The sequence below is a fragment of the Penaeus chinensis genome, chromosome 27 (assembly GCF_019202785.1).
Source record: "Penaeus chinensis breed Huanghai No. 1 chromosome 27, ASM1920278v2, whole genome shotgun sequence".
In the NCBI taxonomy this organism is placed as follows: domain Eukaryota; kingdom Metazoa; phylum Arthropoda; class Malacostraca; order Decapoda; family Penaeidae; genus Penaeus; species Penaeus chinensis.
In genome coordinates this window covers 14,695,786-14,718,749 of record NC_061845.1, presented here as the reverse complement: position 1 = coordinate 14,718,749, position 22,964 = coordinate 14,695,786, and the positions used below count along the sequence as shown (strand labels likewise).

Below are 22,964 nucleotides of genomic sequence, written 5' to 3'. Positions count from 1 at the left end.
TTTAAACTTTGTTTGTGTATGTAGCTTCCTGTGTAAATCCTTTTTTTTTTTTTTTTTTATATAAGAATGAATTAATATATTATTCATTTTAGGTGGTAAAGCCACTCCCTTCTTTGCCCCGCCTGAATTGGAGAGGTATCACGTGGCGCGTTCGTGTCCGACCGCGGGAGGAGAGGTTGAAGGGGCTCGAAAGGGGGGAGGGAGGATCGGAGGGGCATGGAAGGAGGGAAGGGGAAGAGGAAGGGAGGAGCTTGGAGAGGCAAAGAAGGGGAGGGAGAGGAGGAAGGGAGGGGTTTGGAGAGGCAAAGAAGAGGAGGGGGAAGAGGAAGGGGTTAGTGGTGAGCTGCCATCATCGCAATACGCTGGAGGCTGATTGCTACCTGCAACGGGCTCGTTTGTCATTTTACTCCTTCGTTTGGTCTCATATAGCGCAGGGGAGGAGGAGGGGGGCAAGTGAGAGGAGCAAGTGGTTGCTGTGGGCGATTCTTTCCAAGATTCTTGCGTTGCTTTAAGGGGGCGAAGGGTAATTATGTTAGTTTTACCATTGTCTTATGTAATCTCGCAAAAGCACGCATACTCTCTCGCTCGATTCTTTGCGTAGAAGGTGTCATTAGTGCTTTGATCTTTTGATAGGCGAAGGGCGATTTAAGTTTTTAAGAATCGTTGAAACGTTTGGTTTTCCTTGACGTACGAACCTTGAATGGCCGTGTTTTGACGCCATATATAGTTAGGTATTTCCTCAAGGCTGGGGAATGTTTGCGGTCTTTCCTCCCTCTCCCCCTTCCTTCATTTAACTCTCTCTCTCTCTCTCTCTCTCTCTCTCTCTCTCTCTCTCTCTCTCTCTCTCTCTCTCTCTCTCTCTCTCTCTCTCTCTCTCTCGGAAAAAAATGAAAGAGAGACGAGGAAAGATATGTAAAAAATGAAGGCAAATAATGTTGATGCAGGGAACTTGAAAAAGGATGATCTGAATGAAAAACAGACCCAGAGATATGTCCACATCAAGATTTAGTACAGGACGTGGGCTTGTGCGTGTATGTGCGTGTTTACAATGTGTTCAGGTTTTACAGACAGATACACATATACACACAAATGTGCGTGTTTACAGTGTGTTCAGGTTTTACAGACAGATACACATATACACACAAATTATTATGTATTATTCTTCCGTCGGGTAATCACAACCTCGAAGTCTTTCCAGTAGATGAAAGCTGCTACAAACCACCGTACTGGGCGATCATTTGGCGATACAGCCTACATTCACCTGTTGCACACTAGAGATACGGTCCTAACGGACAGCGAAGGTGCGGTAGGCAGCTGAGCGTTAAATGAACCGCAGTTTTGTCTTGGTTAACCGGAGCTTGGTACTGTGGGTTGATCGAACACCCCTCTCCCCACTCCCCCATCTCGGGTGGGTTTCTTGCAAAAAAGAAAATGATGCTTTGTATGGCACATGTCTCCTCTTTCTCCGATGTGTCATCTTTCCTTCTCCCAGCTTTTCAGAAAATGCATTTCTGGCATTTAATCCTCCTCACCATTGCTGCTTGAAGAATGACTATCATATGACCTGGTATGACAGCCCTAGATCACGCCTGCACGTACATCCTTGTGGCGCTTACATGCCCTTCTCTGCCTCTCTCTCCTATTCTGTTACTCATGTACATACACGAATGGACACGCGCGCGCAAATTCTGTCCCATATTCAAGTACAGAGCAGACGGAGTTGTTCTTAAAATCCACACCAAGAACTTAACAATAGCGGCTGTGAATATATATATATATATGTATATTTTGTAATTCAGAGTTTGTATATTTTTAGCACTATGACCACCTCATTACACTGAGTGTTCATATCCCTTACGGTCTTTCGCTTGCTCGTCACTCTTCCTGCTTGCTGTGCTGCTTGACAGGTGTCTGTGGCGCTGTGCCTATGTGTCTGTGTCTGTGTGGATGCTTACCCGAGTTTAACCTTGTTTGCTTGAGCTCGTGCTTGATTATCCGTTTGAATTCGAATATGTTATCATTTATACATATTCGAAGGTTTATTTTTGTTGATTCATTTCGTGGCTTCGAAAATTTAGTTCACAAAATATATATAATAAAATGATGAAGCAAAGCAACAGTGATCGTGAAAGGAAAGATCTGCTACAAGCAAAAATAGGAGAGGAGCGGTTGCATAAGAGCGTAATTGCTGGCTGTGGTGGCGGTGTGGGGGGAAGAGGGGGTTATCCCAGGTGTCACCCCAGAATGGCAATTATCGCCTCGTCGCTCTTGTGTTTTCTTGTTTTTCTTCCTCCGTCGTTTACCCCCTGAGGCTAGCGGGCTGTTTGCGAATGGAGGACGACTCGCCTGGTTTGCTAATGCTGGTCGTCTGGGATATGTTTTCATTATACATGTCATTTCCTTATGTTCTGTTCTATTTTCTTATTCCTCTTTATACTTTTTCTTTCTTTCTTTCCTTCTCCCTTTCCATCCGGTTCGGTTAGTTATCTTAGCCGCGTTTGTCGATTCTTCGTTCAATTTCCCTTTTAATTTGAAATTGAGTGTCTTTATGCAAATGGAGGCAGCACAGGGTGAATATTTTAAAGGGAAAACGGACATATATGTTAAGACATGTAGCCGAGAGGAGAACGGCCGTGTTGTGTCACATTGTGGATTTAGGTCTGGACCTCCTCTTCGACTATGCGCGTTATGAGGTGTGTTATTAAAGGGAAAGCGTATGATATATTGTGGAAGATTTGTTCTTTTCCCTCACTTATTTTCACACGCATGTGTAGAGGTAAACACACGCAAAGGGTGGACGTTATGAAATAATAAAGAAAGCAAAGAAAGAGAAAATCTGCTATTTTGCGTGGCATAATGTTACTGAAGTTAATAGCTCCAATTTAGTTCGGAATGTTATGGACAAGAGAAGAGAAGGAAGGATGCACGTAATGTAGTGATAATAACAGGTTCTGAGACTATTTTCCCCGCATCCTTCATTCTTCCATGTGCGTCATGAAAGAGGGGGAGAGGGGGGGGGGGAGGAGAGGCTGTTGCCACACCCATCCTCTGGAGCGCATGCTGTCTGATCCTCGTTTGACCTTTCGTGCGTTTTTTGTCTTTTCTATCTTTCATTTTTAGTGTGATTTCATTGTTATTATTAATATTTCTTAATAACGTCGATATTATTGTCATCTATGGCGACACATTTCCAAAAAGGGTGTTGCCATTTTGTCTTTTCCAGGCGTGTTTCTCTTTTGAAACTTTTGTGGTCGTTTAAAGGCTGATTGACAAGGTTAAATACCTTGTTGACATTCCAGGAAAACCGATCATGTTTATCTCTTGCAGTTTCCTACCTCCCTCTTTCCTACCTAGTAACCCTGTCCTGTACTGTAATAACGTGGTTATTGATGAAGTTGGTCTTTTAATCCCTCATTTGATTAGAATTATGTATAACATTGCCATATAAGATCACTGGCTAAACATAGGGGATTGAACAAATAACATGGAAAAGTCTCTCAAAGAAATGTGTTTAAAAATATGTATATAGAAATAGCGCTGACACACATACAACACACACACACATACACACACACACACACACACACATATGCGTGCGAGTATGTGCGTGCGTGGGAGTGTGTGTGCGCACACGCGTGCGCGTACATACGTATGCATATAAATGCCTATCCACACATCTATACATACATCCATATGTACAAATATAATATATATGTATTGTATAGTTGTTTAATCTGTAATAAGGAGCCCGACTCAAACCCCAGCCTCGTGAAGCGAGCTGAAGCCTCTCGTGAAGCGAGAACGGCTTAGGGACGCAAATAAGGGTCCCGTTCACTCCTCTGATACCTTATACAGATCCTGGGCCTGTAAAATGGTAGCGGGCACTGGCCCAGGATCCTACGCAGGCCTGACATGTACCCTGAGCGGAGAAAATATAAACAAGTCCTTGTGGCTCAGCCTATCATTTAAAATTCGACAAAACAAAAGAACTGAAAGAAACTGAACTAAAATTGCTTAAGGCACTAAAATGTAAAATGAATACATACTAAAATTACGTTATTTTAATAAAATACGAAATAAGAAAAAGAAATTTACGTTCATTTACTAAAAAAAAAAAAAAATACTTAAAACGATAAATACTAAACATAAAAGGGGACTGAAGGTTAAAAACGAAAAGGGAAAGCCGAATCCAGAAGGGCTTCGGTCAAAACACGTCTAAAAGTACTTTAAAAACATTGAAAACATAATAAAACACAAATAAAAAGACAACGTCCAGCAAATAACCTAGGCAAGTAACGGGAAGTCTGCTCAGCACAACCTTTGCTCTGTTGACATCTCAGGCTGAAGTAAAATCCAGAGGGGGCGACACAAACACAGGTTCAGATAGATCTCTCTTTTATTGTTTTGGCCGTTCCGTATTTATACACGGACGTCTTGGTGACGTCACTGCCTTCATTTTCATCATTTCATAAATTAATATAAGAAAAATGTGAAAAGTAAAAAAAATAAACGAGAATGATAAAAAAAAAAAAATAAATAAAAGGGCTAAGACAAATAATTAAAATCATTGAAAAATAAAGCTTCTTAAAAAAAGTCCTGACGTCATTGGCATCGCCGAAAAGCTAAAAAGACGATGATGTCATTAACGTAAAACATGAATAAAAACATTTACAGGGTAAAATCATAAAATCAATATAAAAAGGACAAGCTCATTTATAAATCGAAAAAAGGCTAAAATAAAAATACGTAAAATAAATCTTTATTTAAAAAGAAACAATTAAAATAACTATCAAAATCTTTAAAAACACTAAATAAAATATTACGGAGGAAAACTTTAAGAAATAAAACAATAAAAGACCAATCATTATCTGAAATAACGCAATAAAACACAGAAAACGTGACCAACGCAACTTAAAAGTGAGCAGGGGTAAAAAACAGCCCAAAAGATGTCCCACGCAGGGGAAACGATCATCTGGACACCTCATCTGGATTCTGCTGCGACTCTCAGAGGCGAGGTTTGAAGAACCTCCACAATATATATGTATATGTATATATATATATATTGCATATGTGTATATATATGAATTCACACACGCGCACACACACACACACACACACGCACGCACGCACACACACACACACACACACACACACACACACACACACACACACACATTCCGTCAAGAATACGCAGCGGGTGTTCGGGGAGACTTCAACGTGGGGTAGAGAGTTATCCGCGGGCGCCCTAGAAGCAGGTTGGACGCTGCAGCGACTTCCCTTTACAAGAACTGATGGTTGACGTGAGCTCCAGATTTCGGCGTGTGATTTGGGCGACGTATGATAAAGCAGCGATTCTGAGTTGCATCTCGAACGTTTTGCGGTTTGAGATTAGTTGCTTTTGACAGTTGAAATCTTGGCGGGTGTTGAGAGGGTTTGACTTGCCGTTTGAGGATGAGGGAGCTAGAAGAAAAAGGAGAAAAAAGAGGATAGAATAAGAACGAGGAAGGGGAAAAGATCTTAGATTTATAATGAGAAAGTGAAGGAATGGTGATAGTCACAAGAAGAGGAAAATAAGAGGGTCTGAATTAGGATTTAGGAGTGGAGGATAACGCTGAAGAAAGGAGAAAAAAGAGAACAGTGGGGAAAGGCAAGGGATAAATGAGACTGTTAAAGAGAAGGCAAGGGAATAGTCATAGACATAATTAAGAATATGAAAGGTGAAAGGAGATGGTGCACATTATCCCTCAAGTTGGATGAGACAGCTCGGAGAGATGATGACCGTAAAAAGAACAAAGCGTGACACTTGAGAAAAAAATAAACAAAATAAATGACCAGCCGTCACCTCGGTCCGCTGGCAACACTAACTGTCTCCTGTCAGTCTTTGGCGTCACGGCCTTTCTATGATGCTATACACACACGCACGCACATACACACACACGCACACACACACACACACACACACACGCGCGCGCGCGCGCGCGCGCACAGCATCTTGTTTCGTGTTCTGGTAAAGCAGGAAGGTGGAGGAGGAAGAGGAAGGAAGGAGGTAGTTTTTTGTTATTGTTGTATTTTTCGTTTTGTTTTTTAGGTGTATTGCATATTTTAGTGTTGTTCTATTTGTATTATGTTGTTTTAAAATTTGTATGTTTCCAGGTTATCGTGGTACATGAATAGTGCGATAGGTGTGCCACCCGGCAACAAAAAGTGCCAGTCACAAAAGAAAAAAGTGCCAGTCATTTATCGCTTAATGAACTCACTCTTCTTCCTCGACCTTCTCTGCCCCCCCCCCCTCCCTCCCACCCTGCTCTGTCTCTTTCTCTCTCTTTCTCTTTCTCTCTCTCTCATTCTCTTTCTCTTTCTCTCTCTTTCTCTTTCTCTCTCTCTCATTCTCTTTCTCTTTCTCTCTTTCTCTTTCTCTCTCTTTCTCTTTCTCTCTACACACACGCGCGCGCGCACACACACACACACACACAGACACACACACAGACACACACACACACACACACACACACACACACACACACACACACACACACACACACACACACACACACACACAGACACACACACACACACACACATGTATGTATGTATATATGAATATATACTCATATATATGTATGTATGTATATATGTATATATGTATATATATATAATACCATATAATATATAAATGTATATATGTATATATATGTATTTATGTGTGTATATATGTATATATATGTATTTATGTGTGTATATATGTATATATATGGTATATATATATGTATGTATTTCTTCCATATATCTATATCCCAGACGTATCTGTAGTATTCTTATTCAAGAGGTCTTAACCCATAGTGACTTGGCTCTTTTAAAAGTGATATTCATAGGCAAAAGTCCAAAATATCAGGACAAATGAGTAAAATAATTTTAGAATAACTCCCGACTTGCATGCATACCCTGAACACATGTATGGACACGTGCTCGGCCTGTGTGCTCTCTGGCAGCTCGGGCTTCTTAAGCAATCGCCGCGTCACACCTGGCCTGCGGTGATTAATTCGACCAGCGTGAGTGACTGGAGGCCATGGGGATTGGGCGGAATTCTCAGGATATAAATATACGTGTTTATATTGATATAGATTATAAAGGCGTGTCTCTCGTGTCTCTTCTTGCCTTGTTTATTTTCTCCCCTCTCCTTCTCCTCTTCTCTTACTTTGCTTCTCCTTACCCTACCCTAACCCCCCCACCCCCCGCCCATCCCCTACCCGTCCCTTTCCCAACATAACTTCTTGTCACGCTTGTCTCTTTTCTCGCCTACCTGTGGGAAGGGGAAGGGCTGAGGAGGGTGTAACGAAATAATAAGTCGGTAATCAGAGACAATTTTCCCGTCATGTTGCGCGGCAAGGGGAGGGGGGTAGCCATGCTATTGGTCGCAGGCTGGTGATTTAACGGGACGTATTTCATGCGTACGGACGTACGGCCTAATATTTTGGTCAGACGGGGAAACGGACTCTCTTTTTTTCTTAATTGTTTCTATAGGGAAGATGGTCACCTCTATGGCGTCTGTAGGTAGAAGCGATTATTGGCTGTTTGGTTTTTCTTTCTTTCTCTCCCTTTTTAAGTAGGCCATGTGTACACAGTGAAGTTGGATGGGTTGGGTAATAGGGGTTGTTTACGCGTAGGGGTGCGATTGATAGCTTCTTTTGAGAAAGTCGTCTTTCTCTGATGGCTTTCTTAGATTTTGAAAAAAAGGTGGAATATCAAAGAAGACTTCGCATCGATTGGAGATGCCACTTTAGAAGATAGCAAAGATTTAAAATGTAATGAAAATTAAATATATATTTCTCCCTCACTCTCATTAAGACTGCGCCACCTCCGGTGACCCTCTATTGCAACTCTTACCGCACAGCACACAATTTGTATATATCATAACTTTCTCCCTTTCGCCGCCAGGAAAAGAGTCGTAAATAAGCTGGTCCCATAGTGTGTACAACCGCCGGCCGACGCGTGATGGTGCGGTGAAATTAGCTCACATGACCTTAAGTCTGAAATCTCTCAACTTTACCCTCGTGTTGCTTAAGCTTATTTGCTGTCTTCTTCGTTTCTTTTTTTTATTTTCACTGTTTAATCTCTCGTTTCTGTCTTATTCGTAATTCGTTTTCTTTTCCCTTTCTTTTTTATTTGTCACTTTCTCCACTCTTCTATTTTTTATGTAATTAACAGTACTGTATTGCTCCCTCTTCGTACGGCATGTGCTTTCCCCATCACTCGTTCCCATTCAGTCATGCCTCTGTGTGTTAATTATCCAATTTTGAAATCTTCCCTTATCAGATGGACCACCATACGAAATATCAACTACCTTATCCCTCTCCCTTTCCTCTTCCCCTGTCCCTTGCACCCATCCCGTCCCCCCATCCTTCCCCCTCTGACAGCTTTGGCACCATGGCATCAGCACGTATACCTGGGTCGAGGCTCCGTCTTGATATCTCTCTGTGTAGCCAGTTTTAGGCAACCAGTTTTTCATGGACGGGTTCCAGTTTCGGTCTTCTTGTTCATTCTCCTCTTTCGCGTTTTTTTCCTTTTCTTTATTTCATCTCCCATCTACTGGCTTTCATTCTACCGATCCTTCCCTCCCTCTCTTTCTCCTTTCTTCTTTCATTCGTCCCTCCCTTTGCCCATCTTCCCTTTACATTCACCTTCCTCCACTTCCTGGGCATTATTTTAATACGTGTAAGCATATTTCCCCCACTCTATTTCAGAAGCACTGTTCTCCATTACATTTTTTTGTGGGAAGAACTTTTTTTCTTCTAAATGAAGTGGCTGGCGAGGGTCAGGGCCATGCACTCTCTGGCGCTGACGAAACTGACCTGCTCTTATTGTAGCACATGCGAGAGCGTGTATTACCGCACGCACACACACATTGCGCCCACACACACATAAATGAGGCCGTTTGTATTAACTTATCTCGCATGTATACCCTGATATATACATGTACTCGTATTAGCACACACTCACGCGTGCATGTAAACATATAATTCCATTTAAAAATAGTACACATTTATTTACACACGCATTTCCATACGCAACGTACTTTGTTTTGTTTACCTTGCTATTTATTAATTCCCCCTCCCCCCCTCACCATTTTCCTCGGACTTACATCCGGCTTTTGTTTCTCACGTCGCGAAGAAACAACATTTTCTGGAACCTGTCTTTCCGGTCTTGCATTTCTGGTTCTCGAGAAGCGCAAGCGCCATTTTTATCTCGGTGTTTCCTCACCGCGTCTATTTCTGGCACGAGGGTTTTATAGCGGCGTAAGTCTGTGTGTGTGTGTGTGTGTGTGTGTGTGTGTGTGTGTGTGTGTGTGTGTGTGTGTGTGTCTGTCTGAAGTCAAAGACGAATATAAAATAAAGGTAAACAAGTGAATATATACTATCTCGAATCAGATATTCATTAATCATGGTGGATGTTTCTTGTAACGTAGAACTATAGATGACATTTTTTTCTTTGTGATACATATATACAGTTACTCTAACTAAGTATATGACTTGCCGCTCCTCCCTCTACTCCTCTCCACCTCTGACACCCCCCCCCCCCCCCCCCCATTAGTCGTTAGCTAAGATGAGGGGAGACGAGGCAGAATAAAGTGGTGGTTGTGGTTTCTGTGGTCATGTGGCGAAGGAGGAAGGTTGAAGATAATTGTATTTTTTTATGATGGATCCTCTTGACTTCATTTTTTTATATGTAAATATAGATATACATACACATGCGTGTGTGTGTGTGTGTGTTTGTCTGTCTGTCTGTCTGCCTGTCCGTCTTTCAATCTGTCAGTCTGTGAGCGAGTGTTTGTGTGTACCTGAGTCTGTACATGTGTCTGTCTGTCTGCGCCTGTGTTCCTTTTTTATGATTACTTACTACAAAGATAGTGTGATTTCCGCAGTATGTGAACATTACTCTCCCCATCTCCCACTTCCCCTCCTCCCCGCCCAAGATTTCCTGGTGTATTATTAGCTCAGGAAACTGAATCAGTGAGTGAGGGGGAGGCAGAAGAATAGGAAGAAGACGTGGGGGAAACGAAAAGGATAGCATGAAAGAAAGAGAAATGCCGGGAGGTGGAGGATAAAGGTAGATAGGAGATAGGGCAATAAAAAAAATATTGTTGGTGTTTGCATGTTGTCGAAGATACTAAAAAAAGATGCCGGGAGTTGGAACTGTAATTGATGAGAGAAGAACAGAGGAAAAAATACCAAGAGTTTCAGAGTAGATATAATTGAAGGTAAGATATAAAGACGAAAGGAGAGGATTTAGGAGGAAGAAGAGGAAGAAAAGTCACAGGAAAAAAAGGCATGAATAAGGGTAAGAAGGGGAAGAAAAATGTTATGTGGAAAGGATGAAGATGACACTGAATAAATATAACGAAGAAGTAGAAAGGACGGACGAGGAACGAGAAAGGAAATTATGGAAATGTGAACAGAGAGAGGAGCAGCGTGTGTTGTATGATCCCGTTGAGCTATTTTTCTCGTGGGATTTCGATGTTTAGTAGGCTGTCGTTACACGTGCAAAATTCGTAAAATTCTTATTTTATAATTGTAATTATTGTTTAATTTTACGTTTTTTTTTTTTTTTTTTATTCTGCCTTTCCTGATTTGCAAACTTTTTTTTTTTTTCTTCTTTGTTACGTGTCTTACTGTGTGTGTGCGTGTATGTGTGTGTGTTTCTCTTACTTCCTTTTTTCACTCTGTGAGAGTGTTAGATAAGCAAAGTACAAAAACAAAGCATTTAACTAAATCGTGGGAGAGATACTGTGAATGCGTACGTTCGTCCGTTATCCATATCGCAGTGAATAGATACCCCGTTATATGTATATATTTATAGCCCGAGCACGACACATAAAGGTTCCTGGGGCGATAACCGCGTCCTGGTACGCTGCGGGTGCGATAAGGCAAGGGTAATTTAGCAACTTGATAACAAGGAGGTTAATATAGAAAGGCGATAATACGAGGAGGAGGACGACGACGAACGAACGTACGCACGCAGCTCGGAACCCCTGGCGCTGCCGTGGCACCTGGCACTCTGTTCAGCGGCTGAGGTTCGTTGGTGGCGGAGAGTCAGCCGCGATTCGTGGTGAATTGGAATTGTGATTGTAGGAATGGAAATATGTTAAGTTCGTTTTTTTTATCATTTGATGTTTTTGATGTTACTGATGAAGCCTTGTCGTTATTGATATTCTTTTTATCGCTGATATTATTGATTATGATCAAATTGGAGTGGGACGAAGTTGATCAAGATATGAGGTGAACGAGTTTACTGTACATACCCATATCTCAAGAGGACGATGATACCATATCCATGTGTGTAAGGGCGGGGGCGGGGAGGGGAGGGGAGAGGGTACAGGCGGTGGCATTCGTCCCCGGGGAACATTGAGAACGGCAGGTGTTAGAGGAGCGTTATGGGGCCAGAAGGGGGGGGGGGGGTATGGGAAGGGTTTGAGGGAGATGTGGGGGCGGGGGGAAGGGTGTTGAGTTCATTTTTATGGGTGTGTTATAATAGAAGTTCCTCATTTGGGACGGGGAAGGGGAGGATGGAGGTATGAGGGGAGAAAGAGGGGCAAAAAGAGGGATGTGGAGGAGGGGGCAAGGAATAATAAAAATAGCCGGGCAATAAGACCACGTGATAGGATGGTGTGAGGGGGGAGGGGGATAAAGATGTGTGACTGCCCCTCGCCTTCAGACTGCTCGCTCTCCTACCCTCTCCGCTCCTCCTCTTCCTCCTCCGCCTCTTCCTCTGCCCCCACCCCCTCAACTCCACCCCCGGAAATAGCAACTTAAAACAGTGCCACTGATGGCGTGGTCCGAGGCATCTGTTTGGGGGCTGGGAGGGGGCGGTAGTGTGGTGTTTTGTCACTTCTGCAGATACGAAGGAACACCTGTTTGGACTGAGAATGTCGGGTTGGGCAAGGGAGGAAAGGGAGGGAAGCGAGACTTTCTCTTCCTCTTCTTTCTCTCTCCACCTCTTTCTCTTATCTGCTGTCTATGCATTTCTATCTGTCGTGAGTCCAGTGTGCAAATAGGATGGTTCCAGTTTTACGCCGCATCTCATACTGATCTAAAAGTTCAGTATAGCGTCAGTAAATTCCTTGCACTCTAGAGCCTGGTATTTAATCAATAATAGCAATGGAACAACTACCGCAGATAACACGCCACAAGCAGTGTAGTAACGCAGTTGATAGTATAGTGAGCTTCGACCATCGGCGGAAGTTGCGTTCGTGCAATAGAGAGACGGGAGGGGGGAGGGGCGTTAAAGGGCAGGGTGAAGTGATTGCAATTTCGTGCTCTTGTGTTGGAAGGCGAGGAAGAGAAAGAAGGGAGGAAGAAAAATGGTGAGGGAATCATGAATAAGGTGAATGGGAAACTAAAGAAAGATAAGCATAAGGTTGATAATGAATCAGATAAGGTTGATAATGATAAGGGATATGAGATAAGGCTAACAGAGGATACGGGAGAGCTACTGGAAGATGAAAAATAATGTAGAAGGATAGGAATTAAAGAGAAAAAAGTGCGTTTCGTTCGCGTTCTTTCTGTGCTCGACACAAAAGAAAAACAAGGAAATTGGAGTAATGTTGGATTTCCGGCCTTATTTCAACTTTCAGGATATTGATTGTTATAAAGCAAGAAGAAAAACCCAAGTTCAGTCAATGCAAACAAAAAGTTCAATCATTGCAACGATGTGTTAAAAAAGAAAAAGAAAATGGCCGTCTTAGTAACATTTCCTACCTATTTTGTAAACACTTTTCCTCCGAAAGTGGCCATTTCGCTTTAGCACTCGGCCAATTGCTTACACTTTATTGATCGATACATAATAGGAGTGAATAGCAGAGATGGCTTTCGCGAAGGAATGACGTAAGGTCGACGAACCCTTATTTGACGTTACCGTATGAGAGGGACTTCGAAAGAGAAAAGCGAATGCCTGATAGGAGGTCTTTTATTGATGGAAATCATGTTCGATATAATTCGGACGCACTGTTGTTATTGTTTCTGTTATTTTTTTTTTATGTATTGCTTTGCTTTGTGTTTAGGCTCGTTTTTTGTCTGTTGCCAAATTACCGTTATGGTAAAAAATATCGATGATATCATAACTTGATTTCTCCTGCTCCTCTTCCCCATTTCTCGCTTATGTTTCTCACCTTTTAGATTTTTTCCTCCCCCTCCTCCTCTTCTTCTTCACTTAAAGCTAGCTTCTTTTAAACAAGCCCAGCAACAGCTCACGGGCTCAACCAACCGCAAACACCGGCTTGAGATTGTGGGTCATTTTTGCGCGGTAGCAATTTCGAAGCCGTCTTGGGGGGGGAAACCACAGGCGGGAGGAGGCCGTCACGCGGAATCCCACGCTGTTGCTAGGTAGCCTCTGCTTTCTCGGCCCCCCGCCTCCCAGCCCCCTCACTCACATCCCTGCTATTACTTGCCCCCCCTCCTACTACTCCCGCTGCCCCCTCCTCTACTCTTCTTCCCCCCCCCCCCCCCCGCTCTTTCTCCTACTTTTACTACTGCCCCCATAGGTGTACGGAGTGGTAGGGGGCCTCTTTCTGATTTTATTCCTGCCTCTCCTCCCCTTCCTTTTTGCCGTTTTATTTGTTTCTCCTATCTGATTTCTTCTTTTCTTTTTTTTCCTTTTTTTGCTTTCTTTCCCCCTCCCTTCTCTCTCTCTCTCTCTCTCTCTCTCTCTCTCTCTCTCTCTCTCTCTCTCTCTCTCTCTCTCTCTCTCTCTCTCTCACTCATATGCTCCCTCCCCCTCCCTTCCGTAATAGACTGTGCCAGCCTTTCTCTTCCCCCCACTTTTCCAATAGTATATTCCGTAGAATTTATGAGGCTCGGCATTAATAAGCAGGCCTCCGACTTTCTACTAAAAAAAAAGAGAAAGAGAACACCAGGTAACCGAAAATGACGTTGACCGTTAGAAAGAGATAATGGGACTATGGGAAGTCGGAATGGTTATTATGTTAATATTATACATGTGTGTGTGTGTGTGTGTGTGTGTGTACATTTATATGTACATATATATATATATATATATATATACACACATGTGTGTGTGTGTGTATTAATATACATATATATATATATGTATATATGTATATATATGTACATATATATGCATATATATACATATATATATATATATATATAGAGAGAGAGAGAGAGAGAGAGAGAGAGAGAGAGAATCACACATGTATAAATGTATATGTATTGTATATATATATATATATATATATATATATGTGTGTGTGTGTGTGTGTGTGTATATATATATATATATTATATATATGTATATATGTATATGTATATGCAAATATATATTATATATTATATATGTATATATGCATATATATGTACGTGTGTGTGTGTGTATATATATATATATATATATATATATATATATATATATATATATATTATAAGTGTTTTTCTCGTTTTCCTTGTTCATGCTGTTCTAATGTTTAATTTCTTTTCTCTCTTCCTGTGCTCTGTTCCACCCTTTCCATTTTCCACACAACTGCGTTCAACAATTCTATAAGGGTTGTTGTGCGAGATAGCGGTTTGTGTCCTTTCTCGCTTTGCACGAGAATCTTTCACATCCAACGGTAGTCCCCTTTATCACTGTTTATCTGTCTAATAATCCTTCTCACACTCTCCTTATCTGTATCAGTTCTTCTCCAACTCCTGTCCCTCCCTCCCTACCTTCTTCTTTCTTCATCTCTCTCCTTCACTTACTTGCTCAGTCACTCCTCGTGGGAGGAGGGGGATAGAAATAGGGAGAGAGAGAAGGGCAAAGAAAGGAGTAAGAGGTAGATTGAAATTGGGAGTGAAGTAGGGAAGATAGCGGGAGAGGAGGGCAAAAACAGAGGGAGGGAGAGGAGGGGGTTAGAGGAAGAAAGAGGAGGGGGGCACAGGGGGAGTCAAGGGGGAGAGAGAGAGAGAAGGAGAAGAGGAGGCCAGAGGAAGGAAGAGGAGTTGGATAGAAATAGGGAAAGGAGGTGGGAGGCGAAGGGGAAAACAGAGGGGGAGAGGAGGGGTCAAAGGGAGACAGAGGAGGAGGGCAGAGAGAGGGAGGCGAGGGGGAGAGAGCAGAGAGGAGAGGAGAAGAGCAGAGGGGGGGAGAGGAGGGGGATAGAAGTAGGGAGAGGAGACTGATGTGGCATGTAATTTATCTCGTCACGTTGTTCTCATGCCGTTTCCACGTGACCGATATTATGGTAAACGGATTGTTACGTTGTACACAAAGTTAAGGGGGGAGGGAGAAGGGGTCTGCCCAAGGGGAAGGTTGAGGGGAGGAGGTCTTTCCCCTCTGATGAAATGGATTTAATGAGGCGTAATTACTATATTGCTGTTGTTAAAAACATTTGAATATTGTGTGCGTTCCAGCTACACATAGTAGCGGCAGTGATGCTCTGGTTATTCGGCATTATTTAATTTTCTTTCAACATTTAAACACACGCACACACGCGCGCGTACGAACACTTTACACATACACAGTATACTTGTATACGTGAAGTTATATATATGTGGGTGTGTATGTATGGATGTATGTAAATGTGTGTATATATATGTATATGTATGTATGCATGTATGTATATATATGTATATGTATGTATGCATGTATGTATATATATTTATATATACATATGTGTATATATATGTACTATGTATATTATATATATATATATATTATATATATATTATATATATGTATATTATATATATATTATATATATATCCCATCATATAGTTCCTGTACATTAAGGTTCCGTTATTCTCATACTTTTATTTTGTTTTACTTCGGTCGCCTTCGTCGTACTTGTAATGCCTCATGCTCTCTCGACGGGCGAAAGAAGGGGAGTTGACCGTGGTCATGGTCTGTGGCTCCCGTCCACACACGAGGCGTCACTTCTTCTTTGTGTGCAGTGCGTGTGTGTGGCCTGGTCTTGGCGCTTTTCATCTCGCGCCTTGACGGGGGACGGCGGGGATGTGTGAGTGTGCGTAGTGATTATATTATTATTTTGTCGTACGTTACTTTGCGATTAGGCAATTAATTAAGCTCCCATTTGTCGCTTCTCTTATTTCTGTGTTTCACCTTTTCATATTCCAATCTCTCATCTCTTTTCCTTCTACGCTTATTGCTCCCCATTATTCTCCCCATTATTCTCCGAACCCTCTTATTCCGTCTTCCTCTTCTCTCTCGTCCTCATCCGTCCCCTATCTCCGTCCTTCCTCTCTCTCCCTTCCTCCGTCGTTCTCCTTCTAGCCCTTCTCGTATCTTTTTCCTTCTCCACTTAGACCGCCACCTGTTGCCCGACATTCTGTTTAGCGGAACATTTGTGAGGAAATCACACATCGCGCCTTCTTTGAGTACACTGCATGAACAACTGAGGGATCTTTGTTTACAGCGTCTTTCTCGCTGTTTTGGTCTTTTTTACTTCATCCTTTCATCGTCGCCTCCCTCTTCCACAGTATCCAGTCATATCCTCCTTCCAGGATCATCCCTTTCCCCCCTTCCATTTCCTTTCCTCGTTCCCATTTTCTTCAAAGTGAGGAGAACCAGAGAGGCGCAGACTCGTCTCGAGTGGCTCGAGGAGACTGGAGTTGAGAGAGAGATGAAGGTTAGCAAATAAAGGGACGTGATATAAATAGTACAGCATAAACAAAACAGAACTCAACAAGTAAAAGAGAGGAGGAAAAGACGGTGTAAATAAAAACAACATAACGAAAAACTGAATTATGAAATATGTGAATTAATGCCGAGAAACACGCATGTAATGTTGCCAGGAGTAAGTTAGCACGTTTATGGTACTCATGTGAGTAATGTGTCCGCGGGTGGACGATGATGTAAGCAGGCGATGATGTAGCGGTGCGGTTGGCCACTATGATAAGGAGCCAATTCGCTGCTCTCAAACTATGGTGAAATCATGGCCCCGGGGTCAGCTTTAGAGGGCTCTTGAGATGGAGAGCCATAGAGAGCGGTTGGGTACTCTGTTTTCTCTTTCTTCTGTTCTTTACCTTTCTTTGACTCTTTTTTTCTTATTTTTTCACATTTTAGCGTCCTTCCCTTTTTACTTTCCCTCATTCGTATATTTTTTTATCATGCCTTTCTTACACTTTAGCGTCCTTCCCTTTTTCTTCCTTCTATTTTGCACGGTCATGGTGTTTTGTATTCAGTGTCACGTATAGCATTGGCTGCACAACTGAAATAGAGTCAAGTCAGGTCAAGAGGCGGAAAGTGTAGTCAGTCCTAAAACGCTGCTGTCAGCATAGCTTCGTAAGTTGACTCTTGACTTAGCCATATCAGACTGCTTCTGGGGGTCATCCCTTGGCACTCGTTTGTAAGGATGCCAGTTGCGTGTGGCACATCTTTTTTACGCGAGGGAGACTTAGAGGGTTTCCTGCACTCTATTAGAGAAGGAAGGAGGAAGAGAGGAGGGGAGTGCGAAGGAGGAGCGGTAACCTTGTATCGCATCCCCTCCCTCCCCAGGCATGAGGAAGGTGCGAAAGCAGAGGGAGGGAAGGAGAAGGATGGGGAGGAAAGACGTGAGAGAGGCGGGAAGGAGAAGGAGGATGAGAGAAGGTGCGACAGGAGAAAGGGGAAGAAGGTGTGGGATAGTGCGAAAAAGGAAGGAGGAAAGGGAAGGAGAAGGAAGGCGAGGAAGGAAGGGAAAGTGCGAAAAGGGAGGGAGGAAGGGAAGTAGAAGGAGGGTGAGGGAAGATGCGAAATCGGCAGGAGGGAGGAGTAGGGCGTTGTTTATAGGATCCGTCGACGCCCCGAGGAGGGTTTTCCTCAGGCGTGTCTGACAGCTAGACACTCAGGTGCTAATGTTGGAGGAGCGGGTGATTAACGTGGCACTGGGACTATTTACCTGAGAATAGCTGGGAACGGTAGACAGGGTAGATTTGGAAAGGGATTGTATTTTTTCTCTGTTCCTTTTTCCTGTTTTAATCATCTTATTTTTGTAATTTTTTTAGCTCAATTAAAATTACGCCACGGAGAAGTGCAAACCCCACTCTTTACGCTCTCTTTGAACCCCTCGGCTTTGCTGGCATAAGTGGAGAGGACTTTATCGTATTTCTTTTAGCGAGTACGTACTTCCGGGGATTCTACTCTCCCCTCGCTCCTCTCATCTTCCCTCTCCTCACATTCCCTTCTGCCATCGCTTTTATTCCCACGTTCTCCCGCAGTTCTCTCTCCCCTCCCCACTTTTTCCCCATCATCCCTCCTCTCCCCTCTCTTTTCTCCCGACTTTCCCTCTGTTCTCTCGCCTCTCCCCTCTCTCCTTTCCCAACCTTTTCTCTCTGTCATCTATCCTTTCCCCCACTACCTCCCCCTCTTCTCTCCCCACTTTCCCCTTCCTCCCTCCCCCTCCTTTCTGACCCTCTTTCCGACAGCCGTTGTAAGGTGTCTGATGATCAGTTCATAAGGCATGTAAGACACACAAAGCGGTGAGCCATTCCGTAGGTTCGCTTGTGGTGTGTCCGGTAGAGGAATGGACTATCTCATTTGTTTGGTAAAAATAACTTATATCACCATTAGATTACGTAAATATGATTAAATTGCTTATGAGGTATTCTGAAGTTGAAATGCAAAGCCTCGTAGTTCTGATCAACAACAACGATTTTACGTTCCATTATAGAATAACATCTATTTTCAATGAGAGTAAACAGAAACCAGATAACATCAGAGCGAGAGAGAGTGGGTGATAGGTGAGCTGTCAGATGTCACCACGTAATCTGAGAAAAAAATTACATTCCCATGATGAGAGAAAGAGAGAATGTTGGAGAAGAGAAAGAGAGAGAAAGATGGGAGACCCTAAAGAGCCTGAGTAAAATACAGAAAGTAGACCCTAAAGAGCCTGAGTAAAATACAGAAAGTAGACTGATGTCTACCCCCCCTCCCATTCATCCCCCTCTCACATTTACTCGCTACCCGTCTTCTCCCATGCCACACTTGCGTCATAGGGAGTGATGGCATCTGTGTTTTGAAATAATTAATTTTGCTGATGGTTGGCTTCATACGGATATGGATTGCGGTAATGTGATTAATATTATTGCCAGCTTGATGCTAAACATTATTTGTTTGTTTTTTTTCATTATTATCGTCATAATTATTATTAACTTTTATCGTTTTTATGAGCTTATATTAACATTTTGCTCTTCTATTTTCAGATAAAATTACCACGTCGCACGTAATGGAAATAAACACATATGCTCCACCGTTGGTTAAGAAAGGTGAGTGTGTGTGTGTGTGTGTGTGTGTGTGTGTGTGTGTGTGTGAGAGAGAGAGAGAGAGAGAGAGAGAGAGAGAGAGAGAGAGAGAGAGAGAGAGAGAGAGAGAGAGAGATGGAAGGTGTAAGAGATGCAAGCAGAAGCAGCACTCCAATTCCTTCCTTCTTTCTTTTACCATTGTTATTACTGCTTCCCCCATCCCTTTCCCTTTCTTCGTATTCTTCGTTAGTTCCTGCTCTCCCTTTCGCCCCCCCCCCCCCCCCCCTCCTTCCCGCTGAAGGTGCTTACGTGGTGAATGTGTTATTGTGACGTCATTGCTTGCAAGCGCAGCGGCACTCGCCTTGTGTAAAGATGCTTTGAACACCTTGTAAGACGTTGAGAAGTAGGGCGAGTTACATATCTTGATGAATTTCCCGATTCGTGTGGCGTCTTGAAGGAATGGAAAAAGTTTTGTTTAATTTCGTTGCATGTACTTGAAAAAAAAAAGGACTTCAGAGGCCTATGAAGATTACGTATGAGAATGGAAATGACCTCATTTAATGTCTGAGTGTGCGTGTGTGTGTGGACGTGTGTGTGTGTGTGTGTATTTAGAGATATATTGCAATATGCCAAAAAACGCTGTTTTCAAATATAAAACTTCTGAATCATCATGAGCTTATAAGTTTCATGATATAAAGTCCTTAAGATTTTACGTTACATAAATACTCATATTTTTCTTCCTCTCCTTCCTTCTCCCTCCTCCTTCTGCCCACAACAGAGGTGAACAGTCCTCCTCTGGGATCGCCGCACTTGGGGTCTCCTCATCTGCCATCCTCCTCCACCACTGACACCAACAACATGGCCAACGACGCTGTGGTCACCGACTCCTCCTTCCAGCAACACATCCTCCAGGTAAGAGGGAAGGCGTTCCGTGATGGCATTTTGATGCGCGTACTTACATGCATGCATATAGAAGCATGTGGACATAGAATACGGACATGTACAATGCTCCAGCGTACGCGCGCGCACACACACACACACACACACACACACACACACACACACACACACACACACACACACACACACACACACACACTTGTTTTCATCCTGAGGTCCACGCATTAGCATACACTTACGCAATAAGGTGCACCTTCGTCCGTCCATACGTCTAGAAATAAAATATGGGGCTAGAAATAGCTCTTCTCGGCTCCCGTTACTCATCTCTCTTTATTGAAGGAAAATGAGGCTGAGAATAGACGGTCGCTTATTCCTCCCACCCACACTCCCCACACTCCCACACGCAGTCCCACAATTCTATACACTCTTACACTCTCACCCTTGGAATCTCCTCTCCGCACACACCAAACATCCCTACACCCCCACACCTCCACGCCGCAGCCCACCCACCTGAGAAACGACGCCTCAGGGAAATGCTCGGTTTTTCGATCCGTGAAAGGTAAAGGGGCTATAGGAAGCTACGCGCGTAACAGGGTGTATAGCTTGGAAAGCAGGTGGATGGAATAAGATATACAGGGAAGATATTATGTGATCTGTGGGTATGGTAGATGTACACATTTATATTTTAGATAAGGGGTGATATATCTTTAATAGTACCTAGATTGCTGAAAATGATAGAAAGAGATAGAGGGAAATTTAGTTTGGAATATATAATCACGTGATTCTTTGGGTTTTTTTCCGCCAACAGTTAAAACAGCATCAGCAGTTACAACAGCAGCTCCTCCTACACGAGTATCATCACCAGAAGCAGCAGTTAGCGGAGCAACATGAAAAGCAGTTGCAACAGCAGATAAAGGTAGGCATTACTGTTGTTCTGCCCCCTCCCTTCCCCCTTTCCTCCTCCCAACTTTCCGGTAACAGTATGTGTATACATATTAAAGATTCTATCGTTTTATATGTATGTTTATTTAAGTACGTTGTTTGTGTTTGTCTTTGTTCTTTGTGCAAGATCCGGGGTGAGTTGAATACATTATAGTTTATAATCAGCTGGAATTAGTGTGTATGAGAGAGAAAAAGACAAAGGTGAGAGACTAGAGACGGAAGAGAGTGAGAGGCAGAGAGGCAAACAAACAAAGGGGGTAGGGGGGAAGGATAATCATACAGACAAAACAAAGACAAGGTATGGAGACAAATAGGAACAGAAAAAGAGAGAGAGACTGACAAATACACAGACAGAAACGGAAAAGACAAGCGAGAAAGAGGGACACAAACAAGGAGGGAAGAACAAGAGGAGCGAAAGAGGGAGAGAAAGATTAGGGAACCCAACAAGTGTGGATGTCTTGCTCTGAGAATATATACACCTTGCATCGACGTCCAAATAAGGAGCGTCATTGCTGTTTTTTGCGCGTGTATTTGTCGTAAGCAGAGGCACAGTATTACCCTCGGCATGTTTCTACGTCTTGTCTGTAGAGAAGCAGTTGCCATGTTCTCGCGTCGCTCACTTTATCCGTTTTTTCCAGTCGTCTTATTCATTGTCTTCCGGGAATGTGGTCCTCATATTTTTGTCTTCTCCCCGTGTTTTATTTGTTTTATTTGTTTTTTTCTGGCGGGGGTCTTTTGCCCTCCTTACTATATTGGGCGTTTATGTGCTTGTTGTTCGTGTTGTTATATTTACGGGAAAAAGGATTTAGGGTTTTGAAAATGCTTCAGTGATCTTTGTGCATTTGCGTCTATGTCTATCTATCTATCTATCTATATATATATATATATACACACACAAATATATGATACATTATATATATTGTTAGTCTTCTTATTTTTGTCGGATAAAACGTTTGATAATAACCATTACCGTATGTAACCTGGGAGCCTTTGAGAAGAGGTATTATTATTCTGGTATATCTGGTGATTATTATCATTACAATTATTGTTGCTATTATTTTTTGTTTATTCTTCATTATTATTATGGTTGTTTTCTCCCTTTTTTTCCCTTTATTTCTTTCGTCGGAAACAAGTTTTTTATTCATTCATTAGACGCTTTGTCGCTTAGCGTTTCGGTCTGACTTACGATGACTGAATGACGTCACTGACCTCGCTCCATGCCAACGGAGAGAGAGAGTGAGTGATTGAGAGAGGGTAAAAATAGGAATAATCAGTAAAAGAGAGGGGTATTGTGATATTATTCATCTTTATACACACACACACACACACACACACACACACACACACACACACACACACACACACACACACACACACACATACACATACACATACACATACACATACACATACACATACACATACAAATACATACATACATGTAAATATGCGCGTGTGTGTGTGTGTGTGTGTGTTTTTGTGTGTGTATGTATATGCATATGTATATGTATATGTATATGTATATATATAAATATTATATACTTTATTTATTTATTTATTTATCTATGTATATACATACACATATACAAAAGTAAGGCAGGAAAAGAAAAATCACACAATCCCTGCATAAAGAAAACCGTCCTCATTAGTGAACCAAAACTACAATGACATTCGTAGAGGAGAGAAAAAGAGCGAAGGATGCGGAAAATGTGTCCTGTATGTGTGTCCCTTTTTCTCCATAACAAAGCTGAGTCTTTGCGTCGACGTCTTTGCCTTTTATCCTCGAGTCGCGATTAGGAAGATAGGCATAGAGTAATAGGAAGAAAAGAATCCACTCGGGTGGAAAAAGGCTATCCAAGGAGTTGTTGTTGGAGGAGAGGAAGATGGCGGAAGAGA

At 42.5% G+C, this 22,964-nt stretch overlaps 1 protein-coding gene across 1 annotated transcript in view; it reads left to right on the top strand.

The window, feature by feature from the left end:
- Positions 1 to 22,964, top strand: part of LOC125039308 (histone deacetylase 4-like) — a 167,903-nt gene that overhangs the window by 111,028 nt on the left and 33,911 nt on the right. The window contains exons 3-5 of the mRNA XM_047633147.1: positions 19,188 to 19,250; positions 20,005 to 20,138; positions 20,935 to 21,042. Of these exons, the coding sequence (XP_047489103.1) occupies positions 19,188 to 19,250; positions 20,005 to 20,138; positions 20,935 to 21,042 (305 nt within the window). The remainder of the gene's footprint in view (positions 1 to 19,187; positions 19,251 to 20,004; positions 20,139 to 20,934; positions 21,043 to 22,964) is intronic.